Here is a 26845-nt window from a genome sequence, read left to right as displayed (position 1 = left end):
AATTAAAGTCTTTAATTTGCACTGCATATCCTCTATACAATTTACATGAATTGCATAATCTACACTTTTCGTCAAAGTCATCAAAACTAGTTTAGTTCTCACATTACGACTAGCAGATAAATGTATATAAAAACATAGTGGAAATGTGTATAACCTTTTTTTCACTGTTGACTCTGAAGCTCAAATATTACACTCAGGAGGAGTAATCGAGTGACGTCACACTTCAAAATCAATTAAACCTGTTTGGACTAATTTGTTGTTCTCGTAAATAACAGCGACTGAAAAATTGTTTGGATATTTAATTGTTCTTAAATCAACATAGAAACTTGAATGTGTAGGTAATATTCAAAAGCATATCTACATCATCGTTTTGTTTTTTTTCGGTTAGTATGTCAATAAATTAAGTAAATTTGTTTGGCCCACAATTTAACAGCATTATTCAATAATCCATGGCGGGAGAGTTCTGTTTCATTAATATTGCCAAACATTCTTTGAATGTATATTTATTTTTGCACTGATACCTTTTGCAAATGACCATATGGATTCAAGTATTTTTCCAAAATCACAAGATTCTATATTAGTTTCTGTTTCTCAAATCCAGTAATTGTTTTGCTCTTGAAACTAAACTGCTTATAAACAACTAACTAACAAGGCCAAATAATGAAGATTTTTCTACTTCGCGTACCCTCTCTTCACTTACTGTTTTCCTAGAGAGAGGAGCGGTAGCCTATTAAAATTTGTAACAAGAAATTTTTTTTCCGATTTCGAAACATTTTTATTTTCAAAAATAGAGTGGAAACATATTTATCTCACTCTTTTTACATATATTGATTTAGATCATTATCTTCAATATATTTCACCAGTGTGTTTAATCCATTTTTTAGTCTATGTACATGCATTATATTCACTTTTGAAGTGAAACGTAACTGTTCCTCCCGCTTGAATATGCTCACTGATACCACATTTCTTGCAAACATGCCATCCCATTCAAGATTTTGATGACGACCCCTGGAAATTTCTATTGCAACTTTGGGTACTCTTGGCTTCATTTTACTGCTATTCATTTCACTTCATTTTCACCTTCAACATACAACAGAGTAAAACCACTCATATCAAATATTAAAATGTGCTTTCTACGAACAAAAATCTATATTCACAATGCTATCTCTCTGAGCTATTCTTCACTACTCCTCTTTAAAAATGATCAAGACCTTGACAAACAGAGAACTACCTGGTCCACTACCAAGTATGAGGATCAACAAATTCTTACATAAGCCATATATAGGGAATAAAAACAAGTGTCGTTCACCCTCACTCTATGCCACTGACAAGGCTGTTTGTATTAAAAAATGAAAGAATAGACCAAATAAACAATAGACTAACGTCTTGCAGAAGGTTCTGAGGATTTTCTACCTGGCTCATAGAATTCATAAGGATTTTAGACATATAAATTTGTATAAGACCTACGTAATGTACATTTAAATTTGCTTAAGGGAATTATAGGATCTGCCAAACTATGTGCAGTGAAGTGTAACAACCACCTGTGTATGAAGCGTTGAATATAAAGACTAGCATATGGGTATTGGAAAATGTCCTTAGGTACGACTGTGGCCAGTTGGTTGCAGGTACCCAGACAAGCCGGCCCAATCTGAAACCCCTTCACTATAAAACTACTAAGTCCTTACAAGGAAACTCTAAGCTGCAAAATTCTGGTGACCCAGAATACAAATCAGCAGCATCGGAACTAAGTCGAAAGGGAACCAAGTCCTGATTTTATGCAAAATTAGCAAAGTCGTAATTTTCGGCATAATTGAGCTAAACCTGACTTTCGGGGAAAATTCGCTAATCCTTGATTCAGTTTAAAAATAATTAAAAATTAAGTAGTGGAATTTTTTGATGCAGTGCAAAAACAATATCAAGCTTTAACTGTTTACAAAAATTTATTAAGCTAAGCAGGGGTAAAAAGTCGAAAAATGTAGGGAGAGACGACGGTGTTGCAAATTTATTTTTCAAAATCTAGGGAAAGGGGTATTTTGTTTATTCTCTCTATTGATTCAGCCAAAACGCCAAAAAAGATTTTTTATAAAATATTAAAAAATCTAGTTTGAAGTCTATGTTGTAGGCAAAAGAATCTGGAGGGGAAGAAGAATCTAGGGTATAGCTGTTCCTCACTCATCCTAGTTTACGAATCAGTTCTAATCTTAGTGATAGCTGTGTCAACCGGAGTCTGGAGATATTGTAACACCTCTCATCATATTTTAACATTTTGGTAGGGATACAGCACCTTGTTTCTGAACTCAAAAAGTTTTCAAAGGATTGTAGCGCCAGTTTTGTTTGTGAAAATTTCTGACATTGTAAGTTTGAACATATGTTTCATTTAAATTCATATTTGTTTAAGATGCCATATATTTTTGATTGACATTTTTTTTTCTGATTTAAAATTGATTAAATATACTACTTCATCTTTGCTCGCTTGAGGTTTTAGCTTTTCTTTTTGTTTTCTTTACCAAATTTGCAATTGATGAAGTTTATTTTTTAATTATCATTTTCAGTCACAGACATTTTTATAATAAGAAAAATCTTGGTAGACTTAGTAATATTGCGATTTTCAAGCTTTCTTTATTCAAAACTACCAGCACCCTTCTAAATGCGTGATGTCACTTCAACATCACTTCAACCACTATTCTGCCACCTATAATAGCGTACTCCCCATTTCAGGCTTCCACGAAGCAATCGGTGACTGCATCGCATTGGCTGTATCTACTCCCGCACACTTGAGAGGGCTCGGTTTGATCGAGGACGAAGAAAACAAAATACCATTCCCATTGATTAAAGGCCTACCCCAACTTCCCGAAGACGTGACTCACCAAGAAATGAATTACCTTCTCAGAATGGCCCTTGATAAGGTAACTTCACATTTTATAATATAGGATAACAAAGCAGCTTTTTAACATTGAAATTACCAATTTGGGATAAAATAACTATAAATTACTTGACAATAATACGAAACAAAGGATCTCTCTTAACTATGGGTCTCTTATTTTTTAGAACACCACATCTCTTACATATCTTTGGGATTTAAAAATGTTTGTAGGCAACTTTATGTTTAGCTAATATCAGTTTTCAATGTGATACTTTGGAAACTGTATCTTAGGTAGCTTCTGTAGTTGCTATTAAATGCTTTTTTCTATGATTTAATGTTTTTTCGTGTTCCATCAATTTTTACACGTTGAAAGCTGAGCTATTGTTTTTTTGTAAAATCAAAATAATACCATTTCAATAAAATAGTCTATGCTGGAACTAATAGGCAGTATCAACGTATAAGGGAAAGTTTTGCCTATAAATTTCAGAAGTCGCAAGTTTCTTCGTTATAGTAATTAAAAAAAAGTTTTTTACAGCAAAAACGATTTCAAAGAAAAGTAATAGACGAGCCAAAGACAATTAGAAATAAAGCCATATAATAATTCAAACTTAAAACGAACATAAATTACGGTCAATGAACAAAATAAAGCTTAGTAAGAACAGAAATTATCAAGTCAAACTTAGAACGAACAGAAATTACCCCGTAGAGGAGTCCTCAAAAACTTCAAAGAACCTAATGGTTCGGCTCAAAGAGCTGAAACATTATTTGTGCTTTACTTAAAATAATGTTTCCTGTCGAGTAGTCCGTTTCTGTGTTTATTTTAACTTCAACAACATATTAGCAAGAAAATTATATTTCAAGACTCATCAAGGTTTACAAATAAGAGTGGTGTAACCTGTCCCCATCCCTACTTTTCATAACCTCCAAGTGGTTTGAATGTTATTTATAGTGCATTGAAAACAATGTGTTTTTCTACAGTCGGGTTTTTATTGGTCAAAACGTGCACAACAACATAAGAAAAAGACAATAGCAAGCCTGTTGCCCACCTGCAGCAATGAAGTAGCAGGACTGAGTGTTTAATATACAATAATGATTTTTCTTTGATCTCTAGCAATTTTAGATATTTTAACGTTATAAAAGAGAAAAAGTCAAGAAAAAAAGCGTAAGCAACGCTTTGATTGTTACAAATGCTCAGGGAGGGTTGTTTCTACTCCTATGTGTGGACATTTTTGTTTTTCAGAAGTTTGACTTGATTATTTAGTGCAGTGTTTGTTCGTTTTCGGTCTCATTTGTTAATTTGCTGTAATTTTCGCTCATTAAAAAGTTTGAATTCTTCTACGAATTAAATGAAAAAAAAAAGTTTTGTATCATAAGTTAAGAGCAAAACTATGTCTTGAGTAGAGCAACAATTCTAATAGAAACCATAATGAACATAAAACTAAAACTGAAAAGAAACAGATATTAATCTTAATGAAAAATGAACCAGTAAAGAACTTTGAATGTACAAAAATAAAACTGATATTCAACTCAAACTCGAAAGGAAAAAAATTACTAGATATATGAACCAATAAATATTCCACATTGCGCTCGAATTATTTAAGAAAAAAATCTTAAGAGACAGATATTAAAATTAAAAAAACGGATAATAGACTCTGTAAAAAAAAAATGAAACCGATAATGAACCTACAGTATACAAAAAACAAAATTCACATTACCCTCAAGCTTAAAACGAACAGAAACTAGACCTACGTTGCCTGAGCAACGTGATGTGTTGCTGCAGCCTTTGTCCGACATCGCCGAATAAAGTTTTGCGAAAGCAACACTTTGGTTTTGTTTCTTTCCTATCGGTTAAACAATGAAGTTGTCAGCCTGTCGAAGCTTTCAAAACGTTATGTTCAAAGAAGAACGCGATCGGTAATCACATGATCAAAGGCTATTCCTTAGCGTTGAAAAAACAACAATAACAGAAGAATATTGAAAGAAGGGACTAAATTGACTTTGCAGCCAGTTGAACTTCATCGTTTTCAATCGTAGACATCGTGACGGATCAAGACTTTGAACAATATCTTATATAATCTAATTGGTATTGTAAAGCTATCCATAACTTTTCAGGATCAAAATACCATAGATGAGACTCTGTTTATTATTCCAAAACCGCTTTGTTGTTTTACGTTATCGTTTGTACCCGTTGCGTAAACACTTAATTCTGGGTTACAGTGAGTATGGGTAGGCTACACCACCTAGCAAAAGTTACAAACCCCTCTTCACTAAAGGTGATTGTAGCCTAACAGACTATTATTACTAAGAAGTCCCTACATGTCTTACCACTGGAACCAACTCGGTCTTACCATCAAATACACTGGAGACAAATAATAGGTACACCAAATAGCAAAATTTGTAAACCCCTCACTGCCGAAGATGATTATGAGCTAACAGCTGATCCTTACTTACAAGTCCCCTACATGTGTCACAATTGGTATCGGCTTATATTTGGTTTCGGTGTGTATCCTACTACTGAATTTGTCAACCCCTTGAAACTTTCAAACTAGTATATCTCATGAAGGAATTTTTCTACCAAGAAATGAATAACATATACTTTGATGAGCTCATCAAGAGCTATCGATTACCGTCGAAAAAGAAATCTGTCTTAGTTCAAAAGTTGATTTTTTTTTTGCCGTTGGCCAACTTTCTAACCTCACCACTTAGAAAGGAGCAAAGGATAAGCTCCGATTTCTTTAGCAATGACAGAACTTTTAAAGTTTAAAAGGTACATCTGATAACATGTATCTACCTCAATCCCAAGTCCGAAAAAAACAAATGATAAACCCAGACAAAATCACGGCAGCACTTACGGACCCGTGGGAAAATGCCGCTTTTTTTTGCTTCTGTAAATTTTTCTATTTATAACTCAAAGAAGATATATTGGCTGCGGAGCCGGGTAACTGCCGCATATATTTAACACTTATAGATTTTAGTCCATCTTTAATTGGAAAGTGGTGCCTACCTGCTTGCCTGCTAGAAAAAAAGCTTTCCACTCGAAAGCAGAAACATGGTTTGATGAAAGAAAAGCTTGTCTGCACAACTTCAGATACTCCTCTCTGACATAGGCTACATAACTCCACTTCACCTCACACACGATAAGCCCTGGTTTATGGACAAGCAAAAACCATCCTTTTTGGCCCTAGGCAAGAGTTCTGCGGGGCTTTCCAAAATGTAATGCCATATTCATCAATCCGGCCTGAGGTCCACACTTTCCGTAAAAACCGCACAGGTTAGACCCTTACCAGTATCCAGGAATAAGCCAACATCGGTGCCATAGGAAAAAAAAATCGGGACAAAACCAAAGTGTTGCTCTCGCAACACAATTAATAGATGTATGAAGTAGGAAGTTATCCCCCTTGTACCTCAATTATAGAGCGAGTGTGTTATAATACCTTATCCAGAGTAAAGTAGGTTACCTGGCTTCATCCTCCCTTGGCCCAAAAGTTAAATTCTTCTCGTATAAAACAAAGGCTTTTTCAACAATTGGCCATGACTGGACTTTTCCCACAACTATTCCCTTTTCAATTCAAAAACCATTAAATTGTGTCAAAAAAATAGGGTGCCAAAAAGTTTAAGAAGGTTTATCTCTTTTGGAAGCATATTCGGCTTTAGGAATCAAAATTCTTACTCCTTAAGTTTTTACGGACGAAATTGTTTTCAAATTCTACATGTTAGTTTTTCTTATCTTCCAAATGTGGAACTACAACAAACCAAGATGGATAAATAAATGAAACCCAAAACGAACAAAAATCACAATAGGTAACCTAGTCAAACTAAAAACGATCCAAAATAAAAAGACTAGGGCTGCCAAACCCCAAGTCTTCTGAAGACCAGAACAAAATTTGCGCTTTACTAAAACAGAATTATAATAATAGCCGCGGATTATCAGTTTGAAATAGATACTCTGATGTTTATTCCTTAGAGTCTTAATACTCCTTCATTCCGCGTCATTTTTACGGAATAAAGGAGTTTTTTTTATCGCGTAATTTTCCGCGAGGGTATTTCCCGAGGAGTATTTTCCAGGTTGGGGTATTTTCCGGGAGTATTTTCTGAGAGGTGGGGAGGATTTGCCGGAGAGAGGAGGGGTTAATTGCCGGCCACCGGTTATATTACGACTTCATTCCTATTCATGCTTTGTTTAATATAGCTCTTGACCTATCTTTGAACTCTTTTGCTTTATCCCTTTTTAAATTACTTTATATTTGCTTTTAATTGACATTTTCTAATTGCTTAATAAGTCTATATTCTAATAGCAACATATAACTTGCAAGCCAAAACCATACTTCTTAAGACAGATTACCAAAAAGAAAACATAATAATAATAAAAAATCGTAGTTTTTTCGCTAAGAATCAATCTAACTACATTTTTCTTACAAGTTTTATTGTTCTTCATGAATTCCCCTAGGTTCAGTCCACTTAACTAGAAGTTTCACACCGATTGGAAGAAGATATTCTGATTCCTTTTACGGGTTCGGTTCTTCTATTTCCTAAAATGAAAGTACAGTTACTAGCCGATTGGGGAACATCTAATTTTTTTTTATTTGTGGTGTCATAAATAAATGGAATGTTTTTGTAGTGACATTTTGTCTGTGTTGTCTTTTAGTTCTCCTTTTCTTTATTTAAATCCCTGATAGCTGAACCCCAAGATAATGCAAATAAGCAATATTGACAACCTGGCACCACGTAGTGTCATTGATCTACCTTACTACTTAAGTTCACATATATTACAGATCGCATGGAGACTGACAGTATAAAAATATTTTGTTGGGTCATAAACACAGTTTTTATCTTCACTTTTCTCCCTCCCAGCGTAAGATTTGAGGTTCTTTTGTTCTATCCTGGTCTCTTTCTCTTTCTAACCTAAAAGTGTCAACTTCCCCTACAAGTTGTCCCCAAGATATTACAGATGTACTGTTTTAATGACCTGGATACATATAGTGTCCCGTCTACCTTCATACTCCCCCATTCAAAACTTGATAGCTTGCAGCTCCCCAGTTCAGCTTTCTAATTTACACTAGGCTATAAATATTCCGTTTTTTCACCACCACGGGACTAAACACCTTGGGCTGCCCGACTGACAGATTAATGGAATAAAAAAGGGAGAAAATTGTTTCCCATACCATTCTGACTAGTAAAGAAACATTCTACCGTTTAAAGCTATCAATTTTCTTTGAAAAATATCCCCTCCTCTAAAGTCGATTTTCTCGTTTTCAGCTTCGCTATATAATTTTTTAAAATTACAGATCCCGTTTCTTCCCTTTGCGGTTGCAATGGACAAATGGAGATGGAAAGTTTTTGATGGAAGTATTAATCCTACGGAATATAATGGCGAATGGTGGCGTCTTGTTGAAGAGCTACAGGGTCTTTTGTCTCCCACTGAGCCTCAGCCCGATGATTTTGATCCCGGTGCAAAGTATCATATACCAGCTAATGTTGAATACATTAGGTAATCCAAAATTAGATTTTTTCAAGTAATGCGGATAATTTATCCCAGATAATTCAAGCAGAAGGTAGCTCCACAATTAAAATAGACCTTAAATGGTACTTTATTAATTAGTAATTTTACTGTAAAAGCAATATAGACTGCGTTATATGGAAATTCCCACACTAAAATGTTCAAAATAATTAGTAGAATCTCAAAACATTGTAAGAAAGGAGGGTTATCTTAAAGAAATTTCGAGATTAAAGTAAAAAATAACTAGATGTACTTGAAAAATGCAACGTTTTTGAAGTTAGAGAGCCCAACTTGTATTACGTTTATCTTAATGTAAAAAAAACAAAAAAAAAACAAAAAAATAATCATCTTCGGGCTTCACAATAGACGCTTTTTGTTTTAATTTACTTACAGTTTTGGTGGATTAAAAATAAACTGTGCAACGATGTCCTTACAGGTGAATGTTAAGCTTGTAGGCAGATACTGACCAGTTTGGCACGATTACAAGCCAGTGGGCCCTAATATTCGAAATTAGCACCATTCGTTACCTCAGAAATTACCTTTAAACTAACTACACCAGATGTATCCACCAAACCCCCTTTTTAAGCATAGCCACACGGGGATAATAGACACCAGGGTATGTAAATTTACTTTCTGTTTTAACTGTGAATATCTGTAAGTCACTGTTGTGTTACTAATTTAGAGAAAAGGGAGAGTTTCTTAGCAGGCTTACCTCAAAAGAATTTAATAAATGTTTGTATTTTTTGTATAAACCTGTCTGAGCAAATACTAATTAAAGATGTTTCAGCAAATAATTGGGTTGATATGTAGAGTATTCTTCTATTTTATAGGTATTTCGTCAGTTTTATCTTACAATTCCAGTTCTACGATGAAATGTGCAGTGCTTCACACCATACAGGACATTTGTTTAGATGTGACTTCAATGGAAATTTGGATGCTGGGACTAAGTTAAGGTGCTTGAAATTGTCTTCTTTTCTTTTCTGATCCATTACAATTTAATCAAAAGGACTTTATGGTTATAATTATGAATTATCCTTTTGTTTTTTCAAGCGGAAAACAATTGGCCATAGCAGGAAGATGGGGAAGAGAAATCTGGAATCTTGTCATTTGTACATACTCTCGAAAGGGTTATCATACCTGAACCAATCTTTGGCCTTTCATTGCTCTGATCACAATTTTATATGAGAATGAGATAGGCCGTAAATTGCTAGGTTAAAAAAGCTGGGGAAAGGTATTTTAATTTCAGTCTTCCCGCCATTTAATAGGAGAGGTAATTGAATCTTAGTGAGGCTTAAGAGTAGGCCTAACAGTTTGAGCTAGTGTCCTATTTGTACTGTTCTGGATTTTTAAATTATCTCTTCTTTTTTGTGATGGGAGGGGTAAATAATTACGTTTATTAGAAAATATACAAAACTTCTTGTGAATAAGAGTTGGAACCCTTGTTTATGTCTTGTGGAAGGATGAAAGAACTATTTACTTCCAAATGACTGCTTGGAAGATCAAATGACCGAATTTGCATTCAACTCGGATACATATAAAGATTAAAATAACACAGTCAATGTCTATATAAAAATTGTCAAAGTGTACCGTATCACTCTAATATTCAGGAAGATATTGCTTACCAATGATAATTTAATGAGTTTACCAATCTGAAAACTAAGTAAAAAACGAAAAAAACATACAGTAAGGACATTAAAATGCGATGGTATAAAATATTTATAATACCTGTTGTCGTAGGTAATCCCTGAAGGCAAGACTAGTATTTTTCATCATGCATTTACAGGGATTTTCGGGTTGGCTCTGTATATGAAGTGGGGGGGGGGGATATCAGAGTCCTGAAGGTCTGAAAGATTCTTTGGCCAATCCTTCTGCATAAAGTATCCTCCCTCCTAGCCAGAGTGGTTTGCTTGAGAAAGCGGAGCCAGAGAACTTTTGTTGGAGAAAGCAGTAAAGGACGTTGTTTTGATAATGATGACTTATTATCCTTATAGCCATTTTGTAATGTCTTAATTTTTTCAGTTGGCTGCAACAGTAAGCTGGTCAAGTTTACCTTTACTGAGATTTAAATAAATGATGTGTAACTTCCTAGGATGTATTTGTGGGGTGGAAAAGTTTTCAAAATATTCAATGATGGAAAGGAAATTGATAGCTAGGAGGATGATTGTTATAGGATGTCAGATTACAATCTGAGGAGGATGTCAGATTACAATATGAAAATTATGCACAAAATATGTTTTTGTAACTTTAGTTTCTTATCAAACTGATTGTTGAAATAAGATTTCAAATTTTAGGAAACGTATTGCCAAACATGTGATTTTTACGGGGCTTATCTTCGCATCCAGGAGACTAGCTTCTGTTTCTACGTTTTTTCGGGCACTTACTCAGTCATTTTTAATGTGTTCCTTACAAATCTTTACCATCAAAAGATCACCGATTAATTTGCAACGGACGTAAGGTTTGTTGAGCATTAAAAGGAAGAGAAACGGACAAATAGGATCTTGTTGTGTATATCGTACTGAACTGGAGGATATTTAGAATGCACATTCTTACATTTAACCAATAGAGACCGTTGAGAAGGAAATGATGCTATAATTTTAATAAGAAATAGTGAACGACAAAGTTTATGAAGCAGTTTTGCCTCTAGAACTGTTTCCCTTTTAAAAATTTACGTCCAACAATTTTTTAATTTTTTTTTTTTATTGACTACACCCAGCAAGCTACAAAGATAATGTTCGAAAGTCCATGAATGTTGCCAAACTGTTTAATTTACCAATATTGTCCAGAATATTCTTCCTTAGGCAATTGTTCCACAAGCTCCCATATAATTCGAAAGAACAGGAGTAAGCGTGAACCCAAATAAAGTCCTCACCTGTTCGCCTCTTCGGGATGGTTGTTAGAAGTAGCAATGCTTTTTAGATCGTGGATAATCGCTGGACACATTCAAATATTATAAATCTCCAGAAATTTATAAATTCTGGCGTTCATTCAAGAAAACTAGGTCAACAACATCATTTGTGGTCTCGAATTTTCGTAATCAATCCAATTTCTGTGAGAGAAGAAATTCAATTTCAGTATACGTAGAGGTAAAGAAGGCTTATTGGATCTCATTTATATTTTGTAGAGTTTAGTAGCCAGGACCTTTAGTATATCATTAGGGAGAGAGGGCTAAAGTCAGATCTACAGCCCATGGGGTCAACGCTGCTGCACCCCTTTACGGGGACTTTCGGCTAGAGGTGTAGCTAAATCTAGTCCTTGATTAAAACTGTTGTTGACGTGAAAAAAAAAATAAAAAAAAAAAAAAAAAAAAATTACCTAAAATTTGAAGCTGACTAATCCAATCGATCAAGTAAATCTATGAAGTTGATGTCAATATTCCTTTTTGGTCTGCGAATGGTCTCTATTCAAATTGGACACACTTCGTTTTTGTATTTGAGACTAGATTAAGGAGGAATTACTGCTTTAAAACATGGTTGAAGGCTCTCAGGTTTGCAAGTAATTAATTTTTGCATAATTTTATTTTCAACAAATTACAGTACCACGAGACCAGGAGAGGAAAGACATTTAATCAGTTAACCTTACTTTCAAACAATTATCTATTAAAATTAGAACTGATATTCAAACACATACATTGAATAATGTCGTTACCAATAATTTTTACGGATCATGCACAATGATTTAGCTAATGGAAGATAATTAACAAATACCAGTCGGTAAACAGTCCTTTCGTGATCCCGACTCGACACACTATGCATAATATGTCTCAATATACGATATTTGGAAAGGGTGTCAAGGTCGAGTTTTGGGCTTCCTGAACTGAAGAGATTTCAGCAGTTTTGATCACGATAAGAATGGAAGAGAAAATTTAACGATTTAGCTACTATTTTACCATGATTGCTGATTAAGCTGGTAACCAATATTAAGGTTTTTATTTCTCAACCAAGTTATCAGTGACTTGCATTTATACTATCGAAATGACTTAAATAACACTGAATAGTAAGGAATTAACAATCCTGAAAATCATCCCCAAATAATCTTAATTCAAATATGGTGTAAGGTGATTGCATATCCTGCACCGGGATTGGGGTTCGGGGCTCTTTCACAAAACATGTATACTAATTTTGCATTTTCCGTAGCTCATAATAGATAAGAGGTTTTTTATATCATTTTAATATTCCATTTCTTTTTTGAACACATGGTTTAGAAGTTCATTATTTTCCGAAGAATAATTTCTTTTTACTGGTTAATTCATATTACAATAAATATTTCATACGATATAATAAAGTATTACATAATTTGTTTCAAGACAACAGAATTAGATTTATAGCTTAATAGCCTAATTTGGTCAATAATAAACTGAGTATTCGCATTATGAGAAATGTGCAACTGGAAGAGGGTAAATGCAATTTTTGGCTTTTTAGTGATTCATTTTTTTTTTGTTCAGAATAATGATGCAAAAAGGTATGTCTCAACCTTGGAATGAAGCTCTTCAGGACATGATTGGCAATGGTACAATGTCAGCTGCGTCTCTGCTGAAATACTTTGCACCCTTACACAAATACCTAGAAGAGATAAATGAAGCAAATGATGAACGTTGTATTGGATGGGGTAGGTAGAGGCTATGTATAGAAAGCTTCGAATTTGTTTCTTTGTTTTTGTTTTTTTTTTTGCACAAAAATGTAACAAGATTTAATACACATTAGTAGTGTCTACACATAACAGGTAGTAGGATTTTTGTTGTAGTCTGCATTATTTGGAAGCAAAATCAAGGTGTAAGAACTAACTTGTTAAGAATGAGCTAGTAAAATACTTTAAAAAATTGTTTTTTTTTCAAAACTTTGACACAGATAATTAGGACAGGCAGGGCAGAATCTTGGATTTTTAGAAGAGATTGGAAGGTGGCTTAAACTAAAAAGACAAAAAAAAAATTAGAACGAAGAATGCTGAATTTTGTAAAACTGATGATCTTTTCAGTGACAGAGATGGGGTGGAAACCTTTGAGACAATAAAGATTCTATGTAACGACTCCTCGAGGAAAGAAGGAACACATCAACGCCTAAGGATTATAAAAGGTCTTCCCTCTAGATTTCAAGATGTGATATTATAAGTCTCTGTAGAAGGGATTTTTGCCCTCAAGATCTAAATGCTATACTTTTTTTCCTTTTTTTTAACCAATATTTTCAAGATACTTTTGACTTGTTTAGAAATTCCCCAGTTTTGCTTCCAGCAATTGAAATTACTGTGAAGTTGAATTGGATTAACAGTTAGCTTTTTCAAATCCGTGTCACTTGAAAATTTTTGAAACTTATTATCGTTTCGGAAAATATATTTTTCCTTTATCAGTTACTTAAGGTCAGAATGTACTTTTTCCTCAGACATGTAGGAAAAGAAAACATATATACTTATTCTTCTTATTCGTTTTTCTATAGACTAAGCAGATTATTTAAAATTAATGAATGAGACCCCCTCCCTCCCAATAAAATGCTACTGCGGGTAGTTTGAGCATAGGTAGCAATAGGTTGAGTGTCACCCAGTATCCTCTCACCCTTCTATGCTTTTGTTTAAGCTTTACTAAGCTTTTGTGATTTAAGCAAATATTAAAAGGTTTTCAAGGTTTTTAATATAAAAGTTTTTTAAGAAAAGGATGGCTGTAAAAACTCCGGAATAGGCTCATTTGATGGAAGTCAAATGTTCTAGTTCCTTTTTTGAGTCAAAGTGATTGGAGGGCAGCCAAAAAGTAATTGTATATTGCGTAAAAGCCAATTGTAATTGCAAGTGTTTCAGTCACCCATTACCTTTCAAAACGCTTTGACTGAAACTTGTACGATTTACAGCAAATTTGCATAGAAAGAAACCCCTCCGTTCTCGAGGGATTGTGAAAAAGCTTATCCCTTTGCTCGTCTGCAAGAGCATTTTTTATTGACATATTAGTAAAAAGATGAAGTTTTAATAACAAGAGCGACGAAGTAGGGAGAGAAATCTCCCTCTTACACAGTAAAATCGAAGTCAGTTGAATGTTTTATTGAAGTTATTTAACTTCGTTTGAAAAAATAACTTATCTATAATTTAATTATCCTTCTTAATTCCATATTCATTGTTATGCTAAATATCAGGAAGAGCTGCTGCCCCACCCCATTCAACCGCTCAACATTGAATACCGTTTCAAAACAGGGGCTCATATACTAGTTAATTATTTCAGAAGTTTTTTCAAAAATATCTTTGCCCTGGTGTGGCCGAAAATTCTGTCTGAATTCTGTCTGAAAAACTGTCTGATATGATGCACACCTACAAAATACACATGCTTGACCATTGTTCTCTGAAAATATGTGAAATTTCGTAGCACCGTGGATAAGATAATCTCTTTATCCCTGAACAATTCTTCTATCGAGTTTTATAATTCGCTGGTATGGTAAACCCATCTAAATCTCTGTTAATTTGGGGGTCATTTTCTACTTTCTCCAAAAAATATTCAATTTTTCTCAGGCTCATAACTTGTATAAGCAAATTGCAACCTTATGGATTTTACTAGTATATGCAAATTTAAAATTTACAGATTTTACACTTTTCGAATCATTATGAAAAAGCAATTCTTTTCGTGCCCGCACTTTCATCAAAATTTGTTTTCTTATAGTCTCAGTTACTGCTGGCACAGATCGCTACTTATTACTGCTTGTTACAGCGACCTGTTTGAAATTGTAGTTAACTTCATTAGTAACCGTTGAGATTTAGATCCATTGATAATTTAACCATCTGTAACATTGATAAAAACCAAGAATCATATCTGATAGCTAAGTGTAGTGACTGACGGTATATCAGTCAATAAAATACACGAATATGTGCTTCACTCATGCAATCCGGCGCTATAATGAAACAAAGGTTAAGATGTTTAGGCCACAATTCAAAAACAAAGAATACATAATTGTCGCAGTTTGTCCTTTTTTGCCAATTCGTCCAGGACTAAATGGAAATCATATTCTCTCCAAATGGGATATGAAAAAGTCATAAGAAATGAATTGAAAGAAACCAAGATTTCATGAGAAGGGGTAAAGTGTAAACTAGAAATATATTTGTAAAGAACAGGAGCGTAAAAAGCCCGGACGTTTTTGACAGCACTTTCTTTGTTTGGACAAGACCGTATGCAGTTCAGGCCTTTATCCCTCGCAAATAGATCACGTCAAAAATCGCACATGGATTATGGAATGCTGAAGGGAACCTTACGAGTGTTTTCTTTCTAATTTACTTACAAGAAAAAAAACAGTCATTGTTTCTTATGGCATTAAAACAATATATGGTACAAGTATTCACAATATACGGTATATTCGTCTAAATACATGAAACATCCATGCACATATACACATATACATGTGTACATGTGAGTATTGTTATCGATCCTAAAAGATAAATCACCATATATTAGTATCTAGGATTAATTCAAAGCTGAGATTTCGGAAGTATTACTACTTTCCGGGAGTTAGTAAACTGAGGATGGGAATTTGAGAGAAAATTTCCAGGAGCAGCTGAATACTAAACTGGAGAGTTAAAATTTGACAATGTAGAATATGGATGGAATTATTTTAGGAAAATAAATTGTGAAGTTACTGAAATTCTCTTAGGGAAGAAAACTAGGGACGCAGCTAGGAATATAAGTGAAAATACTCTATATTTAACAGTGAGAAGGAAGAGATTTTACAAGAATTATCTGAGTAACAAATGATATGAAAGTAAGAGAAGTGTAAAAAATGTGTTGCAAGCACTAGAAATTGATCTGAGCAGGTTTTCAGTAGAGGCCATGGATGCAACTGCCCAGGATCTGGAAGATGCAGCTAGACGGCATAATAGTGAAATACTGCACTAACATGTTAATTAATTGAGAAGGAGTAGTCAATCTGGACTACTCCACATGGGCACAACAAAGAGAGATGAACAAAGAGAGATTAAGGCGAGAGGAGCAGAACACTTTGAGAATGTGCTAAGTCGGGATAGAGTTAAAAGAAAAGATTTATAGAAAAATGGAAAAGTTGATTACACCTTGGATCTCTAGGAAGATTTATTTTGTGAGTTAGAATTGATAACAGTATTAAAAAGACTGAAAAATAGTAAAGCCGCAGGTGCTGATAATGTGGTAAATGAGTTTCTTAAAAATTGTGGTTTGAGTTAATGAAGATGATGAATGTAATTTTTGAACAATTCGTGACACCTTTGATGTGAAGGAAGACTTATTGTGAGAATTAATTAATAGTGGTACTAAAAAGATTAAAAAGTAAAGAGGCCCCAGGTGCTGATAATGTAATAAATGAATCTAATAAATTGGTGGTTATGATGTTAGAAATAAGTTAATGAAGATTATGAATGAAAAATTTTTTAAAGGGGAAGTGCGTAGTAAAGATCTCTAATTAAACCCGTGTATAAGAAAGGTGATAGGAGTGAGTGTGATAATTTTAGAGGCAGTAGTCTGTTTCTTTAAGTAGCAAATTACTTAGTATGATGATATTTTTAGATTTAGAGATATTGTAGAAAAAAAGTTTTAAGACAAGAAGAGTGCTGTTTTAGGAAGGGTGGAGGATATGTTGACCGAATTATTCTCTTAGACTAATAATGAAGAAGTTCCTGTATCATCAAACCCCTTTATTCCTCAGTTTTACAGATTATGAGAAAGTAATTGATTCAGATGACAGAAGAGCTTTAACGAACCTCATATCCTTGTATGATATACCAGATATATACATTAAAGTAAATTAGTGCAATGTACGAGAATAACACTGTATAAGGGCTATGTACGAGAATAATGCTGTATGAGATAGGGGAAAAGAGAAGGTGTGGCAATTATGGAGGTACTAGTTAGAGCTAGGGTAGGAACTGGGGTTAGTAGCTGGTTTTGTATTAAAACTTTTATACGGTTTGTGAGTTCAGTGTGCTAGAATAGGTTTCAAAATTAAGTTAAGAAGACTAAGTAGCTAAGGCTAGGAATAGATGAAGATGAAAAGGTGACGTTGCTTAACCAAAAGAGATCAATCAAGTAGACAGCTTCACTTACCTTGGTAGTATTATTAGTAAAGACGGTGAATGCAGTGAAGATTTTAAAAGTAGAATAGCCAAGACCTAGGGTGTTTTTGCGCAATGGAAAAATTTTTGAAAGGAGTTGAAGATCAGTCTACAAACCAAGATTAGAATATTGGAAGCTACAGTGATGACAGTGGTCAAATATGGTTCCAAAGCATGGGCGCTCCAAAAAACGGAAGAAGATTTGCTAGATGTTTTCCAGAGACAATGCCTACTTATTGTTTTGGGTACCCGACTGGCTGACCGCATATCAAACCGTAGACTGTACGAAAAGTGTGGTTCAATCCCGATATCTTGGGTTATAATGAGAGAAATGTTGAGATGGCTTGGAAACGTTCTGCAGATGAAGGATGGGAAATTACAAAAGGTTTTGTTTTCGGCCAACTTTCTAGGGCTGAACGAAAAGCAGGTCGTCTTTGGTTGGGCTAGGTGACTTGGTGAGAAAAGATTTAAGGGAAATTGGAACTTCCTGGAAAGTACTAAGAGGAAGGCTTTGAATAGATTGAGATGAAGGAGGAGGGTGAATAGCTGTGTCGGCCAAAGGTGTCTTGGTTCTGCGGTGAGTTGTTACTAGAAGTAGCGGTAGTACACTGGGAAATAATCTTAATATAAAGATTTCGTGAAAATTTAAATGTAAGTGCCAAGAGGTGGCGAAAACTTTAACAATAACTAAAAATAATATCTTGTTACTCCGTATTTATGACTTAAAGAAGTCTTTTGTAGTTTCAATATGTCTCAAATATTGGATACAATACATAAAATATACTTAATTATAACTTTTAGAGTGTGATTATGAAGATATCGCTCGAGAATACATGGCTGGAACATACGAAAGTGAAATGAATGACAAGTGCAGCAGTGCGGGAAAGGCAGATTGGAATTATAACACGGATATCAATAGTGACAATGAGCAGTTATCCGTAAGTGAACTTGCCACTCATCCCTTACATTTGAAGCTTAAGTTGCTACAAAGCACTCCAGAAGGACTTATAGTTGCAAATTTGAATGATCTTTTTTGGGCATATAGCTTTCAGATCTACATGGGACCAAATTAGACAAATTAATTTAAACTAAAATTATTTAGTAAATGGTTAAATTAAGGCTGATCAGATTGGATAATTTAAACTAAAACGAAATAACCCTGTTATATATTGGATTATGTGTATAAAAAGCTAATTGCAAAATCTCGTATTTCTTTGGGCAATATTTCTTATTTGCACTCTATAAAAAGTATTAAGATTATTTACTTGCATTTTGTCAAGTTATTGTTGAATATATCTATACCCAAATCATTTTTGTGCTTCGCAGCTCTGTTGAATGACAGTCCGGCTCATTAGCCTCTTTGACAGTAACAGTGCTTTATTTTGTTAATGTCATTCACCTATCGTTGTATTGCCTTTATAAATTGTTTTAAAAATTAGTGACCTGTACCTATTCCTCACCCTTAGTTATGGTGTCTATCCCTGTCCTTCTCTCAATCTGTTTCTCCGTCGCTTTTTCCTTTTACCACACTCTCTCCCCGTCTATCTCTCATTTTACCTCTTTTTCTGTCGGTCTCCCTCTGCCCCTTCCCATGCCTCACTCTATATCTTTCTCTCTCGATTTGTATTTGATACAAAGAAGTAATAAAGATATATATATATATATATAAATATATATATATATATATATATATATATATATATATATATATATATATACCGGGACACAAATGTCGACCGGGACACAGAGACACAGGGAATCTAATGACGACCGGGACACTCAAAGAGAAATTACAGACTGGGACACCGGGTCACAAATAACAACCGGGAAACAGGGAATATAAATGACGACCGGGACACAGGGGCACAACTACAACGGGGACGCTGGGGAGCACAGGGGGATATATAAATGACGACCGGGACACTGGGAATGTTCGATTAGCAATCATCATCAACAATGCTCAAGGGCAATCATTAGAATAATCAGGTATAGATCTGAATACGGATTGTTTTTCCCATGGACAACCGGGACACAACTGACGACCAGGACACAGGGAATATAAATGACGACCAGGACACTCAAAGAGAAATTACAGACCGGAACACCGGGACACAAATGACGACCGGGACACAGGGAATATAAATGACGACTGGGACACAGGGACGCAACTACAACGGGGACACTGGGGGCACAGGGGGATATATAAATGACGACGGGGAATGTTTGATTAGCAATCACCATCAACAAAGCTCAAGGGCAATCATTACAATGTATATATATATATATATATATATATATATATATATATATATATATATATATATATATATATATATATATATATATATATATATATATATATATATATATATATATATATATATATATATATATATATATATATATATATATATTATATATTATATATATTACATTTGACAAAGATACATTTTATATATTTTCAGTACATTTGTAAATGTATATTCTATACATTTGCACTTCAAATTTTAGATCAGGAGGACCTTAATCTCCATGTTAAAAATTACGTTTAGTATTTTATTATGTATAGGGTACCATTTAAGTACAAGTGGTGTTATTTTTAGGGCTGGTTTGTTATTTGTTGCACATATTTTTTTCTCATCCCATGCTAGGATGGACGAAGGGAAACAAACCAAGTATAGAGAAGACTTTGAAAGAGAAGTTAGCTTTTCTATCTCATTTTTGTCATCAGCAAATTCCCTGGGTTAACTGCAATAGCTTAGACTTTCTCAAATAAAATGCTTAGCCCTGCCGTATCTAATCTTGTGAAACTGACGGCAAAGACAATTGGTATTTCTAGAACTATTTTTCAAAAAATATTTAAAGTTTAAAACATATTCTGTTTAAGCACGTTAAAAGGCTGATTGGGTGCTCTGAGTAGTTGGACGATTTATTTTCTAAATAATAAGTCTTAGGTAAAAGAGCAAGTAATTATGAAGAATATAGACATTTATCGATGAGGAACATAAAATGCTTGTTTTAGTTTTAGCATTTTGGCCACAACAAATTAGTTGCGATTTGTTTTAGACATGACACGAATCTCCTTGTAACGTTGCTTAGATTAAACTAAATATTGAAAAATAAATCTCGTCCATCGATATAGTGCATATAACAACTTTTTTTTTACCATGAGAACAATTTTTAACAAAATGTTTGCAATGATTCAGTGGCTTCTAGGACGATTTCAGTGTCCACGCGGTTTCTTTAATTGATCAAAGCCCATGGCGCTCTTTATGAATGAATTACGATTTAATCAGTAGGTAGGATTCACAGCTCAATCCCAGAAAAATTAAATTGCTAAGGCTAATTGCAAAAAATCTTGTGGCTCAAAAGCATTTCGTTCGTCTTACGACCTTGATATTTCACATTGGAGTACATGAGAACCAGCGAGGTTTAAAAAGCAGAGATATTAAGCTTCATTCTCTGACATGCTTATAAGGAGTAATATAGTCGGTTTGTGAAAATACGTCACAAATGTAACTTAGCCCTAGATAGGTAAGCTTCCCTAAAAGTTACGTAGATGGTAAGCTTTCATAAAAATTACTTCTTGAAGAAACGTTGACTTCAAAAACTCATCATTTAAATGTATTTTAAAAGTAATCAGGATCGTCTAAAACAATTCTCCAAATACTGTCTTAGACAGCACAAGAGATTGGTGTCATTTCTTCAAGTCACATGATATGCATGACCTCACATGGTGTTCACCATAGAACGGCTTTATGCAGTGGTTGCAAAAATTGATAGTCATTCCACGAATGCACACTGGGCAAAGGCTACAGGTCGCTTTTATCCCTTCCACAGACATCATTAAACGTATTTCACCTGTCAATTCCGTTGTTTGACAGATAAGGAGTCTGATCGAGTGCTGCAAAGTTGAGGTTTCTAAACGAGTGACTAACAGATGTGTCAACTCTTTGATCACAACATTCACGAAAGCTTTTCGTGAATGTGGTTCTCCAATAGGTTTGGAGATATTGAAGGAGAAGATGACATAACTGTTGACACACTCGATGTTTATCAGTCCACAAAACATGCATATGAGCTACCTGTTGGTCTTCCAAGGTTGACATTGAACTATATTAAATAAAAAAAACTAATTTTTTTAACTGAAAGTAAGGAGCAACATTAAAACTTAAAACGAACAGAAATTACTCCGTGTATGAAAGGGGCTGTTCCGTTCTCAACGCCCCGCTATTGACGCTAAACTTTGACTCTTTCTCTCAATTCTACTTTATTTGCGCTAAAGTTTGGCTCTTTCTCTCAATTCTACTTTATTTACGCTAAAGTTTGACTCTTTCTCTCAATTCTACTTTATGAAACAGTAAAAAACCTTAGCGTAAAGAGCGGGGCGTTGAGAATGGAACATCCCCTTTCATGAACGGAGTAATTTCTGTTCGTTTTAAGTTTTAATGTTGCTCCTTACTTCCAGCTAAGAAAAATAGTTTTAATAATTTAATTTCTGAATATTTTTGAGTTAATGTATGTTTGAATGTGGCTCTCCATACATAAATGAAAATGAAATATGCATATTAATTCTTTTTTTGGCTAAATGGCTTTGTCTTAGTTTTGATCAAACGATTTTGAGAACTAAGAGGCAGGGAAGGAGGCCTAGTTGCTCTCCAATTTTTCGGTTACTTAAAAAGGCAACTAGAACTTTTAATTTTTGACGAACGTTTTTATTAGTAAAAAATACACGTAACTTCAGAATTAGCTTACGTACCAAACTTTTATATTCTTACATTTTTATTATGTATATGAGGGGGTTTGTCCCGTCGTTAATACCTCGCTCTTTACACTAAATCTTAAGTTTTGTCCCAATTCTTTAAGAATGACCCCTGAATCAGAAAGTCCGTAGAATAAATAGATGAAATTACTAAAAATACTTTAGCATAAAGAGCGAGGTATTTATCTCCTCCTAAATACCTCGCTCTTTATGCTAAAGTATTTTTAGAACCCCTCATATGCGTAATAATCTCTCTTCGTTTTCAGTTTTAATGCTATTCCTTACTTTCAATTGAAAAAACTTTTCGTGTTTATTTTTTCATTGTTTTTTTTTATAGTATGCCTAATGCGAGGAAAACCTGCGCCCTTTTTATTGAATTTCTCTTCCGCCATTACATATTCCTCCAAGGAAAGATCCTCCCACATAGCCCCTCCCCTCAACTCATCCCCCCCAAACCAAAAAAATGCCCCTGAAAACATCTGTACACTTCCCAATAACCATTACTGTATGTAAACACTGGTCTAAGTTTGTAACTTACAGCCCCTCCCCCAGGGACTGTGGGGGAGTAGTTCACCCCTAAAGACATAGTTATTATGGTTTTCGACTATGCAGAACAAAATGGATATCTTAAAATTTTTATCCGTTGACTTGAAAAAAATGAGCGTGGGAGGGGGCCTAGGTGTCCTCCAATTTTTTTGGTCTCACAAGTAGCTCCTCTGGAGCATCCCTATTGTTTTTTTTTTTTTTTTTTTTTTTTTTTTTTTTTTTTTTTTTTTTGTACAGTCCCAACTGTCGTCAGTCAATACGTTTGCTTCAGTAGCTTTGCTGCAAATGAAATGGATGTAAACTTGTCAAGCGCAACATTTCTGTTTCCCAGTTAGGGGGACAAATGGTATAAATCAGAAAATAGCCAAGTTCACCCTTTTTATATGCTATACCAGACAAAATATACTACAAAGCTTGTAAACAACGTTAGAAAACTAACCTGACCTTATAGTTTGAAGGAGCTTAGTAATTACATAGTTTCAAAAAAAAAAAAATCAGTTTTCCTGAACAGGTGATAAAGTTGCGTAGATGGTTAGCTTTCATAACTTTTACTATTCACCCTTAATATCTTCCCAACTAGTTCAGATAATGAACACTTGGTGACGGTACAAGAACTGATTGATCATAATATTAGTGTTTGCGGGAGGTGAGCTCGCGCAATGCATCCGTTTCCATGGTAACTGTAAAAACGTATTTTGGTGTCGTAAAATTTACGAATGGTTGCCCTTCTAGGGTTAATGTAATTCAAGCAGATTTTAATCATCAAATTGCAGAAAACAAAAACTCTCTTTTTATATTTTTTCGCTCAAATTTTCATCAAATTTTACACAATAATCCCGCAAATTTGAAAGCATTTGTTCTGGGCTTCAAGATTGTGCTTAGAGGTGTTACCCGGAGAGCATCCTCTTCGCAGCCTAAAGAAGAGAATTTCTCACAATTAGAACGTGTAAGTCAGCCAAAACGTACCACTGGGCAAACATCAGAAAGAAAGGAATCTGTTGTGGTGTTCAATCAGTAATATTCAAGGGGTCAAGATTAACAAAGGGAACAATATTACTATAAGACTCGGGAACAAGGCTGTTTGTACCGAATCAGCAGCCTTGTTACATTGCGAGAAGAAAAATCTGGTGGAAAAAAAAGAAACAAAGCCATAAAAAAAATTAATAATAAAGGTAATCATGGTAAGACATACAGCAATTGTTATAGAGTACTAATGTTTTAGCAATACTTTCTTGTTGTTTTTTTTCTCCAATATCTTAACAAACAAAAGACGCGACGAATGTGAATCTAGCCTAGTTGCTTTGTGTTTTAACTGTTGAATCATAAATAAGTGTTATAAGTAGCGATATATTTTCTATTTTTAGATTGAGGCTTCACTTGAATTTTCAGCATATGAGAAACATACTTGGGACAATTTCATAACCGAATTTGACTATGAAAACTTCAAAAATGAAACCTTGAAAAGACAATTCAAATTGAAGAGCGTTCTTGGAGTCGCCGCACTAGACAAGATTAAATTGGAAGCGGTATGTTTTTATTTTTTTTTCAAGTTTATTGTAAAGACAAAGTTTTGCTTCAAACCAAGAGATTGAAAGAGCTAAAGGGTTGCCGTTTTTTACACATTCTGGATCTTTAGTGACAAAGAAAAAACTTTCTGTTTACTTTGGGAAAACTCGATTTTAATGTGAAACTAGCCAAGATTCTGCTCACAAATTTTTGATGATCAGACCTATCTATGAGTATACCTATCTGTAAATGATACTAGTAAATTCTAGTTTAAAAAGTTAGTAAATACTAAACACTCAAAAATAACATTAATTTGATACTGCCTACTAACAAAAACTTTAGTAAAAATCAAAGAAAACTAGAAAAACCTCTGAAAATTCAAAAACTGATGACAAGTTGCTTTACAGTCAAGTTTCATGAGATTTGCCCTAGGGAAAACGATTTCAAATTATATTTTCTTCACATCAAGTGGTCAAAATATGTCAAAATCAGAAGCGTTCGACCATACCAGGAAAAGAAAAAAAAGAAATAAATACCGAGCAAAGTGAACTGAGAGTGGCGACAAAAAGGAAGAGTATCCCTTGTGGGGACTTTTGCGAGGCCCACGTGCCCGAGGGTCATATCATAACAAGGCAAATGAGCCGGTTCCTTTGCTAGTATTGATTAAAAACTAACCTTTCTAAAATGAATTATAAAAGAAAAGTGAAGTAAATTGAAACCTAGAAGGAGCAAACATAAATTCATATACTACCTCAAAATTAAAACGAACTAAATTGGTATGCATAAATAAAAGAAAGCAAAAATTGACGGATCTATATTCACCGAGCCAGAAACACGTTATCGATTAGTGTTTTGTCTTTAAAAACGACTTAAACCTACTTTAAAAAGCAGAAAAAAGATTTTTTTTTCTTCAGTTTTCTGTCAGTTCTAAATGAATTTTCCAATCCAAGAAACATAAAGAGAATTTTAAGAATTTAATTCGGTAAATGGATAAAGCTGACTTTAAGCTATCGAATGATAACAAATTGACCTCTTACGTTGAAACATTAAAGCTAAAGCAGCAGAAAAATAATATAGCAAGAAAATTGCATTGAGAAAATTGATCAGAAAACAACAATTGCTAACACTGGTGGGAATTCTTTTTTATATATTACATATTTTAAACCAGCAATCTATTTTAAGCAGTCGAAAATGTAGTAAATTTTTATAAACATTTTTCTCTTTCAAAAGTATTCTTTTCGGACCCATAGAAAACCAATTAAATCATTATTAATTAATTCACCATTTCAAATTGCTGCCTCAGCAAAATGGAGACACTGTTTCAAAATGGCCAATATTCGTTGAAAATGTTATTTTAATTATCTGATTTCTATACTCGTAAAAATAAGAGATAAACTTCTTGAAAAAACATCCTTTTTACATTATAAAATTAAATTGAAAGTTACAACCGTATTAATTCTAAGAAATTAGTTTTCTTTCCTGTTCAGTGAGATTGGTTTTGTATTTTATTATTTTTATTTTTGACGTTTTGACAAATGTAAATACTGGTGGCCTCAGTTTTATTTTTAGTATCTCTTATTTGTTAAATTGGCTAGCATTAGTATTTTCTTTGTTTTTGTTAATGCTAGACAAAACAAAAATTTTTGAAATGCAAATTGGTTTTCAGCAAAGTACAAATGAAACCCCATCCTTAAGACTATTGAAGGGGATGGTAGTCCCACTTTTATTTGTTGACATCTCTTTTTGTTACAATTTTGGCTTGATTAGGGGCAGATTATTAAAAAGTTTCGGCCCATTTTAATAGGTACTCGTTCATTCACTAAGTTTTTCTGTTTATGCATTGGAGTTCTCTTGAGCTTGGGCAATGTGGAAATAAGATGTGAACCTTCCTGACATTAAAAAAAAACAAGTTTTTTTCAATGAAAGCAAGGAGCGATATTAAACTTAAAACAAATAGAAATCATCCCGTATATGAAAAAGGATGTCCACTCCTCAACGCCCCGCTCTTTACAGTAAAGTTTTTAATGTTTTGAACAGTAGAGTTTTGAAACAGATTCAAACTGTATCAAAAATTAATACAAAAAACACTTTTGAGCAAACTCAGCTACTTGGTAAATTCTAAGTCTTTTAATTGGTGACAGTATCAAAAAATAATAAAAGCACTTCTACGTAGAACAAATTACCTTTACAATGAACAAACTCAGCTACTTGATAAATTCCGAATCTTGTAATTGGTGACTGAATATCAAGAATTAATAAAGTAATTATTAATAAAGAATTAATAAGTAATTAGTATAAAAGTAATTTTGCACGGAACAAATTCACCTAGTTGGTAAATTCCAAGTCATTTAATTGGTGTATTGAAAGTATCAAAAACTAATAAATAGATTTGAATAAAAAAACTCAACTACTTGGTAAATTTCAATTCTTTCAATTGGTGATTGAGTATCAAAAATTAATAATAAAGCACTTTTTCATTGAATAAACTAAGCTACGTGGTAAATTCCATGTCTTTTGATTGATAACTGACCATCAAACATTAATAAAAAAAAGCACTTTTGCGTTATACCACCTAGAATTTTTTAACTTCGATGATGTTGTATGTTAGAAAATAGCTTGAATCAAGATGTGT

The 26845-nt window shown here is 33.8% G+C and overlaps 1 protein-coding gene across 1 annotated transcript in view; it reads left to right on the top strand.

Annotated features, from left to right (window-relative positions):
- Positions 1–26845, top strand: part of LOC136040864 (angiotensin-converting enzyme-like) — a 93307-nt gene that overhangs the window by 10146 nt on the left and 56316 nt on the right. The window contains exons 2-7 of the mRNA XM_065725248.1: positions 2719–2906; positions 8149–8351; positions 9191–9313; positions 12802–12965; positions 18201–18337; positions 24072–24233. Coding sequence (XP_065581320.1) covers positions 2719–2906; positions 8149–8351; positions 9191–9313; positions 12802–12965; positions 18201–18337; positions 24072–24233 — 977 coding nt within the window. The remainder of the gene's footprint in view (positions 1–2718; positions 2907–8148; positions 8352–9190; positions 9314–12801; positions 12966–18200; positions 18338–24071; positions 24234–26845) is intronic.

This window comes from Artemia franciscana, chromosome 21 (assembly GCF_032884065.1).
Source record: "Artemia franciscana chromosome 21, ASM3288406v1, whole genome shotgun sequence".
NCBI classification, from domain to species: Eukaryota; Metazoa; Arthropoda; class Branchiopoda; order Anostraca; family Artemiidae; genus Artemia; species Artemia franciscana.
The sequence above is the reverse complement of the archived record's forward strand: the minus strand, read 5'-3'. Positions and strand labels throughout refer to the sequence as shown.